The sequence below is a fragment of the Aspergillus campestris genome (assembly GCF_002847485.1).
Source record: "Aspergillus campestris IBT 28561 chromosome Unknown P168scaffold_14, whole genome shotgun sequence".
Taxonomy (NCBI): Eukaryota; Fungi; Ascomycota; class Eurotiomycetes; order Eurotiales; family Aspergillaceae; genus Aspergillus; species Aspergillus campestris.
Window position 1 is genome coordinate 527565 of NW_020194349.1, and position 13617 is coordinate 541181.

General features: G+C 53.4%; 5 protein-coding genes across 5 annotated transcripts; 2 read left to right on the top strand and 3 right to left on the bottom strand.

Moving 5' to 3' along the window:
* Positions 1–755: 755 nt before the first annotated feature.
* On the bottom strand, positions 756–4056 carry P168DRAFT_275880 (antibiotic synthetase; the record flags this gene model as incomplete). The annotated part of the gene is made up of 1 exon (XM_024835523.1): positions 756–4056. The coding sequence occupies one exon, from the start codon at positions 4054–4056 to the stop codon at positions 925–927; it is 3132 nt and encodes a 1043-aa protein (XP_024689163.1). The 3' UTR covers positions 756–924.
* Positions 4057–5345: 1289 nt separating this feature from the next.
* Positions 5346–7313, bottom strand: P168DRAFT_322179 (cytochrome P450; the record flags this gene model as incomplete). The annotated part of the gene is made up of 6 exons (XM_024840541.1): positions 5346–5803; positions 5861–6499; positions 6571–6645; positions 6708–6792; positions 6860–6997; positions 7065–7313. The coding sequence occupies 6 exons, from the start codon at positions 7311–7313 to the stop codon at positions 5346–5348; spliced, it is 1644 nt and encodes a 547-aa protein (XP_024689164.1).
* A 464-nt stretch (positions 7314–7777) lies between these two features.
* Positions 7778–9268, bottom strand: P168DRAFT_285249 (uncharacterized protein; the record flags this gene model as incomplete). The annotated part of the gene is made up of 1 exon (XM_024836189.1): positions 7778–9268. The coding sequence occupies one exon, from the start codon at positions 9266–9268 to the stop codon at positions 7778–7780; it is 1491 nt and encodes a 496-aa protein (XP_024689165.1).
* A 609-nt stretch (positions 9269–9877) lies between these two features.
* On the top strand, positions 9878–11099 carry P168DRAFT_299953 (NmrA/HSCARG family protein; the record flags this gene model as incomplete). The annotated part of the gene is made up of 4 exons (XM_024838380.1): positions 9878–10141; positions 10207–10363; positions 10430–10768; positions 10840–11099. The coding sequence occupies 4 exons, from the start codon at positions 9878–9880 to the stop codon at positions 11097–11099; spliced, it is 1020 nt and encodes a 339-aa protein (XP_024689166.1).
* Positions 11100–11841: 742 nt separating this feature from the next.
* P168DRAFT_322182 (class I SAM-dependent methyltransferase) lies at positions 11842–13174 on the top strand (the record flags this gene model as incomplete). The annotated part of the gene is made up of 7 exons (XM_024840542.1): positions 11842–11851; positions 11910–11929; positions 11983–12001; positions 12081–12288; positions 12457–12600; positions 12665–13084; positions 13144–13174. 7 exons carry the CDS (start codon positions 11842–11844, stop codon positions 13172–13174), a joined length of 852 nt encoding a protein of 283 aa, XP_024689167.1.
* Positions 13175–13617: the final 443 nt, after the last annotated feature.

Genomic DNA, 13617 nt, shown 5'->3' on the forward strand with positions numbered 1-13617 from the left:
TAATCCTACCAACGATCTGTAAGGGGTGAAAGCCAAGTTGTGCGGTGGACTATGTGGACAGGTGGCTCACAGCCCCTCGCAGGCATACCGAAAGTTGGAATCCACCCACCTCGTTTCAGGTCTTCTCTCGCCATAACCAACATAAGATCGATTAACACTGGCAGCTACCAGTACGCTTACGAAGCGATACCCATAGGAGTTGTGTCTTAGGTGGCGGCTTGTTACCCACCCGTCCACCTGGTCGGCCATTGTAATCAACCCTTATACACCTGCATGCATTCTGCAGGGTTTCCTTCCCTAAACCGGCCCACCACTGCTGACTATGATAGGTAGGTAGGGGAAATTTCTTTGCTGAGATTTGAGGTAACCCTGGTGTAATGTGCGCTATCTATATATTTTCGGTATGCTAACCCCTTGGGTTACAACCAGTGCCCAAGCTGGTACTTTGTCCCTTGCTTGTTATCAAATGATATTAACTGGAGTTATGTAGCTGCATTACGTGTAAGTTCCGGATTTCACTTCCGGCGACTTAGAGCATCTAAGTCACGCTGTCTGATAGCTCAATAAAATCTACCAGGGGCCCATTGGTGTCATAAACTGGGAAGTTCTCGATAATGCCACAGCCAAGTCAATGTGCTCAGACGCAGACTGGATAAGAATGGTCACTACCAGTGGTGAGAAGTACGGATTTCTACGAGGATTAGCCAATAGCTTACAACACCTATGTCATAAAACGCAATGAGAATCTCCATTCTGGGGGTTCGATAGACACTGGGAAAATTAACTCCATGATTGTGCTAAGGCAGATCGGGTCATGACCAAAACAATCAGGAGGAAAGGGTAATATGACATTCTCTGTCGCGACTTGGTGACCGAAACCTAGGGCACTGTATATCCCGAGGTCAAATCCAACGTGTTCACCACTCAAATCAGATTGAGCTCGGACAGGAAACGGTTGAGAAGGGGTTGATCCAAGACGGGGAACTGTGCCAGGCCCGGCACATCGCGGAGATCCCGCGTCAAGTTCTCGGTTCCGTAGATGGGCATTTTGGAGTACATTTCCCAGCGGCAGTGGTTTTCGAAGACCTTTTCCTCCAGCATGGGGAGAAGGGGACGGAGAGGATCATTGTTGTCATCCAGGGTCTTGAGCAGCTCCAGCCACTTATCATACGGCATCTCCTTCATTGGGGTTTGGCAGGCCTTCTCGAGCATGTGAAACATGTCTCTCATCTCATTTTCTGGCTGCTCGTGGAGTGTCGGGACGACGTTATATGCCTGCCCGAGGCTACACTGCTGTCGGGACAGGTGCAGGATAGCGTCTACCAGGTAGTCCACGGGGACGAAGTTCTTGCTTTGCTGGGGCATGGTGGGGTAATGCTTGAGACGCATACAGCTAGCCATCAGACGGGCGACAAAGTCCGTCCCGTTGCCAGTGCCGGTTTTGCTGTGGCAGAAGATGGCGCCGGGGCGGAAGATGCTGATGGGGAAGTTGTCTCGAATGGCGTCGATGACCATCTTCTCCGCTACCCACTTGCTCTGTGCGTAGCCATTGTCGTACTGCACGGCATCCATGAACTTTGTGATCGGATCGTTCTCCCCCACGCGAGTGTACCCGTCGACCAGACCGGTGGGCCCGTAGATATTGAGCGTCGATAGGTAGAACAGCCGCTTGGGCCGGCCGGTGGCTTGGAACCGGAGGATATTCGCTGTTCCCAAGACATTGGCGTCACGGTGAGACTGATACGGCTGGGCGTAGTTGACATGCGCCCCAGAATGAAAGATGCACGAGGCCCAGTAGCCGAGTTGGTGGAAGAGCTCCCCGCCTAGCCCTAAGGTTGGGCTATCAAGGTCCCCAGCCACGGCGACCAGCTTCGAATAGTCCACCGAACTTTGGCACAGGTTATATTGTGTTTGAACCCCCATGACGCGGTTTCGGGCCTTCTCATCATTTTTCGCCCGCACCAGGCACACAACCATCTTGACCTCGGGGAGGGTCAGGAGGGTTTGAAGCAGGAAGGCGCCCACGAACCCGGTGGCACCGGTCATAAAGATGCGGCCCTCGAAGGGGCCGTCCCATTGCGGCGGCTGACCCGACAGAGGCTGGAGAGCCAGGGACTTGTAGATATCGACGTCCTGGCGATAGGCCCGGTTGTGTGCCGCATGGATCGTATACTTGGCGCCACCCTCGTCGACATAGCGCGCCATCTGAGCCAACGTAAATTGCTCGTACACCATGACGGCTGTCAATTCCACGGAAAACTCGCGCTTCATGCGGATCAGCAGCATGGCGGCCTGGAGGGAGGTGCCGCCCAGCGCGTGGAACGTGTCTCCGTCTTCGATGTGCCGTGAACAGCCGGGCAGAACGGAATGCCAAATCTTTCGGAGCCTGCTGATCGTTGTCGACGCGTCCTGGGTTCCCGCCATCTCCAATTGGCGCTTCGTCGCGGCCTCGAGGAACTCGCGGACTAGCCGTTCTCGGTCAATCTTGGTATGGCCGTTGAGCGGCATCTCGGTGCATACCTCGACCTGCGGGACCAGGTACTCGGCTACTTGCACTTTCAGCGCATCGGTGAGTTGGTCTGGGGTGAACGTATTAGGGTTCTTGGGAATGACGAAAGCAACCAAGGCAGCCCCGAGATCGTCATCGCCCCGCTGTACCTTGCAGGCGGCCGTGGTCGTGACGAGGCCCGTGTCCATAATAGCCGCCTCGACGCCTTCCAGCTCCACGCGGTACCCCCGGATCTTGACCTGGTTATCAATGCGGCCGTGAACGTAGATCTCCCCGGTCCCGGTCCGGCGGACCAGATCGCCGGTGGCGTAGAAGTTGCAGCCCGAAGGCAGTGCCGGGTATTGGCGCGTGGTCACGAATCGTTCGGCGGTCTTATCGGCCAGGTTGACATACCCGGGAGACACGCCGTCACCCCCGATGAAGAGCTCACCGGAATCTCCATCCGGCACGGGTTGGCCGCTGGGATCCAGGATCTCGATCCGAGTGTCCGAGATGAGCCGGGTGAGCGGACAAACACTATTCTTCGTGTCTTTCAGGGTGACCTCGTGTACGAGAGAGAAGATACAACACTCCGTAGGACCGTAGCAATTGAAAAGATGGTTGGGGGGCCCTTGCTCCAGGGCCATCTTCATCGCGGGAAGGTTTGGCATCTCGCCACCGCTATAGACCACCTGCATGCCGGAGAACACGGTGGGCATGGCGAAGACGACCATAGGTAGCAGCGATGCGGGAACCAGCATGACAGTCACCCGAAGCTCACGCCATGTGCGAGCCAAACGCGCCACGTCCGACAGCAGGGTGCGAGAGACGGGCACAATCGTGGCCCCACGTAGCAAGGTCACCCAGATCTCGAACAAAGAGATATCGAAGCTGACCATGGCCATCTGAGCCGTCCGGTCTTCATACCCGATGGGCACATTGCGATCATCCCGAGATAAATGCAGTAGAGCCCTTGCTTGGATCTGAACCGTCTTGGGCTTGCCCGTCGAACCAGAGGTGTGCATCAGGTGGGTTCGATGCTCAGTGCCCATCGCCCTCGGCGGCACTGCCAACTCAGCGGTTACTTGGCTCGGCGTGATGCCCTCGAGTCGGATCGCGATCACCTCGAACTCCTTCAACCGATTGCTGTTTTCCTGATCGACCAGACAGATCCGAGCTCCGGCGTTGGTCAAGCGATATTGCAGCTGCGCGAACGGCAGTGTTGGGTCGAGAGCGCAGCAAGTGCACCCGGCATAAACCACCGCAGCCTGGGCCACGATCTGCTCGAACCCGGTTCCGGTCATGATTCCGATTGCCTCTTCCCGGCTAACTCCCTTTCGGGTCAATTGTTTAGCAAGCAAAGCTGCACGGCAGTGTAGTTGCGCATAACTGATTGTTTCGCCGTCGAATTCAATGGCCGGCGCACTGGGGTTCTCCTGGGCTCTCCGGTAAATGGCGCCAGCCAAGCCCAAAGAGTCATCCCGTTCGCCATCTAGAGGTATCGAGGTGCAGCTAGTCAGGGCAGTTGCTTTAGTATCGAAGAGTGATATGTGGTTGGAGAGATCCATCGCGGAGTGCGGTCACCAACGACAAGAGAAGTGAGAGAGCACAATGGAGAGTAACTCAGAGCATGGCTTTCAGTCAACAATCCGCATTTAATATTTATTGCCGGCGCTATAATCATCAACCATTCCTCATCAAGGCTCTTTTGCCCTTTCATTAACCGTTTGCCAGCCAGGTCGGCAGCCTCCTTGCATACGTAGGGATCATCTACCGCATGCTGGCTGTAGACCAGAAGAATTGGAGCCACAAACTACCCTGCGCCCGCTGCAACTGTCCCATCATTCTAGCAGCTGACCTCGCTTAGATCGTTGTCTCAACTCGAGGTTCTCGACGGCCATAGATCTCGCGGCCACGGCGATCGTGCTGCTCCCACCCCTAGCAGGTACCATTTCAACGGTGGCTGGGAAACCAGGTTCTGGCAATGGCACCAGTTCCGGCCTTCTCTTATAGACAGTCTGTGACAGTATCCAACCACAACGAACAGCGTTAATGAGGGTATGGTCCCGTTCAGTATCCAGGTAGGATTCCGATTGAGCAAGCAACTCGTTCCCTTGTATATCTCGCCCGTGGTAGTCACCACATGGAGTTTTTTCTTAGCAAAGCGCCTCGAGCGCAAAACATGTGAGGCGTTTTGGACGCCCCTCTCCCCTTTTCAGCCCTGCCCCCAATTCACTCCGGGTGAGTCCTCGATGCAAGGGTTGAATTCCGTACTGTGGCGTCTGGCGATGACCTGAAGCCCCCCTGCTACTTTACAGACGCGTGGGTCCGCCCCGGGAGTGAAGAACACCCTCACCGCAATGAGCCCGTATTCTAGAAATTTCGTGGCTCTTGGTCCCGTGCAGATGTGCGGGCAAGATGAGATTGTGTACCTATGCCTCCCCTTGCCCCTGGCATGACCAGTGTGTGCTCTTTGCATTGAGTACACAGAGCAGGGTACTGAAACATGTATCCCTTTGTTGATGAGCTTCTCTCAACCAAACTCTGGAATTGGTAGGGAGGTCTCAACAGACTAAGACGTACATGCACTAATACGACAAGAAGGAAAACGTTTGATACCAGGACACTCCACAAACGAACAATAAAGAAACGAAAAGGAGCTGAGAACGATGAAACGCTATGTCAAGTGGCTCCAAATTTTGATGATAACATACAACTATTAATATATCGTCGTAATCACTATGATAACTATGCAAGAAGTGTGGTTTGAAAAAATAAGGACTGGTTTATTGAACGAGAATCCTGCACATGAAAAATTCTAATCAGGGAAACCCGCCCACATCTCTATCGAAGCCGTTCACTCCTCGGGCTTCAGCTTGGAACCCAGTGCCTCGTGAGTTCTCCTTGCATCTCGTCGCCTGGCAGATATTGAGATGGTGGGACTTGGCACATAGATTCCCAACAACCACATCTGCAAAGGCACGTGTTTGTCGTCCATCTGGCCCACATCGTAGTCCATCAGGATCTTGGCAAACAGCGCCTGGCATGTTCGCGTACCCAAAAGCCGGGCAGGACAAGCGCTGGTTCCAATACCGAATGGGAGCCACGCCTCCGACGGTGCCAGCGTCTTCTGCACATTGCAAGTCCCTGAGGCCTCATCGTAGAAACGGTAGCCGTTGAAGGTCATGGGATCGGGGTAATTTTCCGGATCGGTGTGGATGAATCGGGAGGGCAGGCTGATGTGTGTCCCTCGTTCTAGAGCCATGCCTAATGATGGGATCGTGATGGGTTCCATTACACATCGGGCACCACTGACTGATAATGGGGAGCGATATCAGGACGATGCCATGCTGATTCAAAGAGGTGACTTACTTGAGGTGGGATTGTGGAGACGCAGAATCTCTCGCGTGAAGCTCTCCATCTTGGGAGTGTGGTTGAAGATTTCGAAGCTCCATTCACCACCGCAAATCTTGAGGGCCCTGTCTAGCTCCTCCCGCAATGGAGCAACATATTCAGGGTGGCGCATGATGCGGAACACCATGCAAGTGGTCACGAGATGGAACGGGGCCACGGTCTCCATATACATGAACATTATTTCGTCGACAATGAGCTCCTCGAGGGTCTCCTGCTCGCCTGTTTTGCCCTCGCGACAGAAGGTGCCACGTTTTAGCGCTTGTTTAATCAAGAGATCGGACAGGAGGAAGCAACCGTCCTTGTCGTTACTTCTGATCTGCTGGATCCGGCGACGGACCTCGGGCACCACGATCTGCCTGACGGTCTGAATTGTGGACTGGAATCTTCGGCATGTTGGTGAGAGCCGCCACACTAGATGCTCAAGGATATAGGGTGCTTCTTGTCGGGCAAACCACTGGCCTGCGAGTCCGTCCATATATGCCGACATTTGCCGTCGTAACCCACTTTCCTCTCCAAACCCGGGGGTGAAGAACAAACCGAGAGCGAGGTCTCTGACAAGAGAATCCATCATGTCAGATCCATTGACCTGGCGCCATTCTAGACGACGGGATCTCTTAGCTCTGGAGCCGGAAACGTCCCTTTTGGGATGGGTGCTTTGCGACACTTACCATGATCACCAGGCCCTGGCAAGAACAAGGGGAGGACACGGTCGAGGTGGTCGAAAATAACCCGGCCTAAACGGTCTATTGGGCGCGCGTTAATATCAATGTTGGGGCAGCACTCCTAATCTCCGGTGAAAACCTACCCATAGGAGCACTCTGGGAGCTGACCTGGACGGCTTCAACGGGGACCCTCCACGTCACATCCACCACGGTATTCAAGAACATCTCCTGGATGGTCGTTCCGAGATCAGTAACCGGTCTTCTAGCAGCGGCCATTATCTCGTCGCAGACTCACATTTCGAACCCAGTGCATGAAACTGCACTTTTCTCGCGGCAGGCTGTAATACTCTTTGCCGCATTCCGGCGGGAGGATAATAACGATGTCCAACCCGTTCTGTGTCTTCCACGCAAAAGGCTTGCCGTTTTTGCTATACTACAGGCGATCACGCGAAAATCCGAGGTGAGCGAGGTATTTGATCCCTCCAGTGAAGATAGCTTACTTTCTTGTACGCGCGCGCCATCTCGGATTCTGCGTCAAAGGATGGCCTCCGCCATTGGAGTTTGGGGCTCAGCCAGCTCCCGTCATGAATCAGAGGAATCTGGCCGACAGAGCGTCTCTTCTGCCAGTGACGGTAAAGGTCCGCAGCGACAATGATGACGGAGGTGATTAGGGTGACAACAAGAGCCGCCCCAGTGAGCCTCCAAAGCATCCATTGGGACGGACTCACTACATCATCTAGGGGCGACATCGTTAATTGCGTCGGTAAGCGGAACAAGCAAGAACGAAAATTGCAAAGTCGGCGCCGTGATGAGAACCGAAAAGTCACCACAACCTTCCTAACAAGCGGCTTGTTGGGGCTTCCTCAGTCGGCACCACATGATCTGTGGGATTCTTTGGTATTCAACCGAACACCCCCGTAAGGGAGCATGCAACTTGGTAGCTTGGTTGATCATTGCAGTAAGGGGTTAACGTGTCAGAAAACCGCCGTGTCCTAGGATTGATGTGGCGGTGGCCACCCCCTTAGCTGCATACCACGAGGCGCCTTGCATGTGCTTTCCCAAAGCCGATAGACGGGGAATATGACCATTCTAATGAGAATTCGCGTCCTATTTCTACTTTGAAACATTGCTGGCGAGCGCGACGGGGTTACACGACAGTAGAAAGCTATTTGATGCAAGGTAATACTATCGAAACTAATGCCGATTGATTAATCTAACCGGCCCGGTAGACCTCCACAGGATAATCACACTGGAGCACGCATCTCATCAACTGGTTCTCTCTCAATGCGTGCATATGCTCTGGCTTCAAAGTAACCATCACCTCCCATATGCCACTCCCACTTGAGTCACACCGACATGGTTTGATGATACATTCCCCTTCAATAGCAAAGGTAGGGACGAGCTCTAGCGCGGCGATACCGCCGAGTGTGGGGCCAAAGTCCAAGCCGAAGGAGTTCCACGATCGCAGGCTAGACACGACCACGTCGCCCGGGCGAGCGAGTAGTGTTTCCCAGTCACTGGCGTGGTGTGCTCGACGGAGCGATACTCTCAAAGACTCGTCATCCACCGCGGCGATACTTGAGCGGACTCGATGAGCGAGCAGAGAAAGTAGCCGGATGCCTTGAGTAGACGTCTCCCCCAGATGACCATCGTCGTTCAGGCATTGTAACTCTGATAACGCTAGCTTACTCTCGGTCACGAGCACGGCATTTCCCAAATAGTTATCGGGTAGAGAGGGGGAGAACCTCGTCCGTGTATTCACGGGGACGCTCACAGATGACTGCTCTCGTGGTTGGGTTGGGTCCGATCGGACTTGACTGATACTCATCCACAATAGCGCTGTGAGCACATCATTGGATGAGACGAGTGAGCGTTGGTCTCTGACTGTTGTCCCTGGATTGGGCGGCCCAGTACTAGCTGCTGGGAACATCTCCGCCAGAATTGCATTACATCGGCCCTTGAGCGCTTTCACGTGGGCGTCTGAAAACACAAGTGTATGATTCGCATACGATTTCCCAGGCTCGAAAATGTCTCCCGCGCCATCGGTAGGATCATCACTAGACTGGACCCCGTCGGGCAGCTGGCCTTGTGTTCCTATATCCTGTAGATCACGCCTGGTGCTCTCCTGAATTGCGCCACACGTGCGCAGATAGTTCACCGACCCTTCACCCTCTCGACAAACGGTGGCGAGTATGTCGACCAAGGCTCCCGTCCCCGTCCCGTCAATCACCATGTGGTTGATGGCCAGACAGAGGACTATGCCGTCGGCGAGGACGTTGATCTGAGCACGAAATACAGGAGCCGAGATGGACGAGTAATCGAATTCGGGCACAATAGCTCCCGATAAATCCACGCAGCGGGCATGATGCTGTCCTGTGCCTGTTCCCTTGCCCGGTGTCGGGGTGGAGGACAGGACGAATCGTGGATGCTCCTTGACCCGCACAATCGAACTCTTGTCTGTAGTATTGAGACTAGGCTGGACACGCATTACACCGTTCTTTTTAGCATCCGGGCAGGGGCCGACTTCCCCCGTGAGGAAGGGAAGCTCGCCGACCATCCGTAAGATGGCAGACTCCAGAGTGGGGATCGCATCCTGAGGTTTTTGGATAGCGAACGAAAGCGCCACGAAATGATAAAAGGCTGGTGGGAAGGCGTGGTCGAAAGAGGTCAGGGTATAGGGCTCAAATTGATGGAATTCATTCATTTTGCTTGATTGAATTCAGAACCCATTCCCCGGAGCGTATATCAAGCCACGAGGGTCGTTGGAACGCAAGACCGTGGGTGTTGCCCTGCAGCCTTTTCAGGAAAACTGTTCCCTGATGTAAGGATCATCCGCAATCATTCCCTGCGGCGACTGGATCATTCCAAGTTGCGGTGAGCCTGGCGGGGTGGTAGATGCCAGGGATATCCACCCACATTGCGTCGACCTGTCTCTGCAAGGGTCACTACAGAGTATACCTGTCCCGGATTCCGGCACTGCCCCTCCCACTAGGTGTGCTTCGTGCCACCAGTCCACACTGTTTTGGCGGATATGGGTCATTTGTTAACTGTTGTAGTACAATCTGCAAGTTGTCCGAGGGTTCTTCATGCTAAAATCTTAGGATGCGGCGGGGGCCCAAGCAAACCACAGAGCATGCCCTAGCCCTAACTGCGCTATTCCTCCTCTTACTTTCATCCCCTTATGTATAGGTGTCTATTCCACGGTTTGGATTATTCTGACAGCTGCTGGTAGCTGGCTTATTGACCTACTGACTTATTGACCTAATTGATACGCCGAGAGTCCCTAACACTATTCCTCATCCTGCTCGGCAACATGACCATCCCATCTGCTTCGAAGACACTAGTCACCGTGTACGGGGCTACTGGTTCTCAGGGAGGCTCGGTCGCCCGATCGCTGCTGCAAAACACCGAGTTTGCTGTCAGAGCAATCACTCGAAATGCTTCGTCAACCTCAGCGCAAAACCTCAAGGCCCTGGGCGCAGAGGTGGTTCAGGCAGACGGATGGAACAAGAGCCAGGTGCAGGAAGCCTTTTCGGGCTCTTGGGCTGCTTTCGTGAACACCAACTCCGAGGATCCGGTGAGACCCTCCTTTGGTGGACGTTTGAAATACTTCTAATGTTTTTGTCTGGCACGAATATATAGATGTTTATGAGCGACGACGGGCCGACCGAGTTCGATCTTGGAAAAATCATCATTGATGGCATCGTCGAATCTGGATCGGTAGAGCACCTCGTCTACAGCTCGGCCGTATCCACCTCCGCATTCACGCAGGGCGAGGTCACTGCCAAAGCAGCCGAAAGTAAGCCCTCAATTCCACATCCTGATCCTGGACACACTGGGAGGATGCTGACTGAGACGCCCCCAGTGAAATCACGCGTTGAGAAATACGCCATGGCCACGGGCTATTTCAAATCCGTCTGTCCTGTCTACGCAGGATGGTATATGGAACTGTTCAATAATACAGATTTTGCGAGGGTTTTCGGCGGGTTTCCCAAATTTCCAGACGCAGAGGGATACCTGACTCTCAGTACCCCACGCTGGGGAGCCAAGACCGATATGCCAGTTCCCTGGGTTGCCGTGGAGAAGGACTTTGGAGACATTGTCCACGGCGTGCTTTTGGCGCCGGAGAGGTACCACGGCAAGGTGATTCCCGCCTTGAGCGACGCTTCTTCCTTCCCACAGGTCGTCGACGCATTCCAATCTGGTACGTGGAATACCCTCCTTCGTCTGTACGATATCAAACGTGCCCTAGACTGATAAACACCGTAATGGTAGCTACGGGCAAGAATGTGCGATATGTGCGACAGGCCAAGTGGGACATGTTTGGGGCGGGCATCCCGGAGCTCGAGGACCAGCGTCGTCTTTTCCACTTCGGCGAATTAACCAACGGAAAATATTTCGGCGATGAGCCGACTTCGACTACGGTCCCAGCTTACCTGAAAGCTCAAGCGGCCAAGGCCAAGAACAAGGGTGTCGACGATGAGGCCGAGTTACTCACGTTGAATCAATGGTTCCGGTCAGGGTTCCGCCAGTAGAGGTCAACGGGGTCGGGCATTATGATTGTTCATTGACAGTAACTCGAACGTTTACTTGACATAAGAATGCAGTGCTACGCTTCCTCGAGCTACGCGGTCGCCGCTAACTCTCTATATGCAGCTACAGCTGTATTACCGTAGTCATCCCGAATCGAACTGCAAATCGCATCCAAGGTCTTCTAGCAAATGCCTCCGCAAACACATCATTCTATCTTTTGAGAGTTATAGTGTATAGATCTTCTTATATAAATTACACGGCTCGTTAAACATTAAGAGGCAGAAAGACACCATTTGTAACGATCGCAATATAAGTCTAGATGTAGAGCCAAGTGTGTTAACTTTACGTACTCGTGTTATTGGACAATCTGCCTACTCCTAGCCAGTGCACCAAAAATCCAACCGGCAATTTGGGAGGGCTAGAGTTGGCTGACAACCCCCCACGTCTACACCGACCTGTCCAGCGGCACATCAAGCAAGGGATGAAGGCTCGAACCGAGATACCCAAGCAGCGGTGAGTCGTTCCTTACTCCCGAAACATCGGGGCCCTCTTGCTGCCACTGTTCCAGTTCTTGTTCGCAGCACATTTTGCGTGCAATAGTTGTAGGAATATGGATAGTGCTCTATCTCCCCTAAGGCTGGTATAGCTTGAGACGAGTAAAAGGATCGTGCTTCTTATCTATTGATTTGTTTCTGTGAGACAATCGTTCCCAGTTCCTATCAAAGCAAACCATAGCAGGGCAGGATGGATAAAGGTGCGCAGCCCACGTTCCTTTCTTTTGTTTCTTCCTAACACGTCTGATCATCAAACAGCATTGATTTCCCACCAGGAAGTGAGTCCCCCATCCATACTATCAGCCCAACGAGCGCCATCTAACCCGCGCAGGGAGACCAGCTATACGACGGTACGGCCAGGCCAGACCCAAGCCGTGCGCGGCATCCACCCATTTGAACCAGATACTCACACCTAGAACCCCTCTGTAGAACTGTGCCATGCGTTCTTTGTCCGCTCAAACAATGGGAAGCTCCATTTGGCGCCCGTTGAGCGTCCGAAATGCGTCCTCGACCTGGGCTGCGGCGCTGGCGTATGGGCAACGGAGTTCGGTGAGAGACTCTCCGATCGTGAAATCCTGTGGACGTGGGCGCTGAAGACAGGCAATTGCAGCCAAGGCGTATCCTTCATGTCAGGTCCGTATGCCCAATATCCTGTCTCGTCCAGAAGAGTGAGGGGTTGTGGCGGGAGCTGCTTCGTTGACTTTGAAAGGTCCTTGGCGTTGACTTGAACCCTGGGATCAACGCACGGTAGGACCCCTGATTTCCACCTTTGACCTGTGGTGCGTTTATTGACCCACGGTACAAGTGATGTCCCTAATTGTCAATTTATTGCGGCCGACATCCAAAACGAGTGGACCTGGCTTGCCCAACATAAGGTCGATTTCATCCACATCCGTGGCTTGGTGGGTTTTATCCACAGCTGGCCCGACCTGCTGCGTCGGGTACACGCGTAAGTAGTGTGCCTGTACCCTAAGAACCGTCGTCCATGGCACGTGCTGACCATAGAGTAACAGGAGCCTTGCGCCAGGGGGATGGCTCGAGATCGCCGACCTGGGGCCCCATACACTCAGCGACGACGGATCGTTGAGTCAAGCGCAGGGTCTCCTGCAATTTGACAAGCTGTCGGACAAAATGCTGGGAACTATGGGCCAACAGGTGGGATTGGTCACGCGTCTCGGGGACATGATGGAGACGGCCGGGTTCCAGGATGTCTCGGAGTCGACTCGCAAAACCCCATTGTCTGACTGGTCGGACGATGTCGAAATGAGACAGATGGCGTCCACGTCGGCTGCGCTGCACGAGATGGACTTCCGGATGATTGCTAGCAGAGGATTACAGCCGGTTCTCAACCTATCCTCGGAGAAGGTTGAACATGTGCTTTCGGATGCGCTACATGATATGCACAACAAGCGTATCCATGCCTATAAGCTACGGTTCGTATACATCAATCGCGTGGATGGGTCAATGAGCTGATCAGTGACGGTTAATCTAGGTATACGTTTACGGGGTGCAAGCGGGATTGAGGGATTTAATACAGTACCCTGGCTACTCCATGACAGGCTGCTTCTAGACAGTGATATTCAAGGCTTTACTCTGGGTTAGTATCTGAAATAATGACAGGAGAATGGACACCCATACAAGGGGTTTGAGAAACTACATATATATCTACCATGCAACCACTCTCCAGTAAATTCGTTAGTACCTCTGATCAATGTGTGGTACTCAACTCCTGCTCCAGATATCTAAGCCAGTAGATAGATAGTCGTAATTATTGTGCGAAGGCCAATGCAAAATGTAAAGAGTGATAATATTGACCTAGGGCTGTGAAAGATTGTAAGTAATTGCAAAACAAGAAGAGCCAAAACAACGCTTTATGCGAAAACACGAAGCTAGTCAGCTACCATTTGAATGTCTCACAATTCCATAATGCTCGGTCAGTCTGAGACGGTTGGTTTGCCTTGACGCG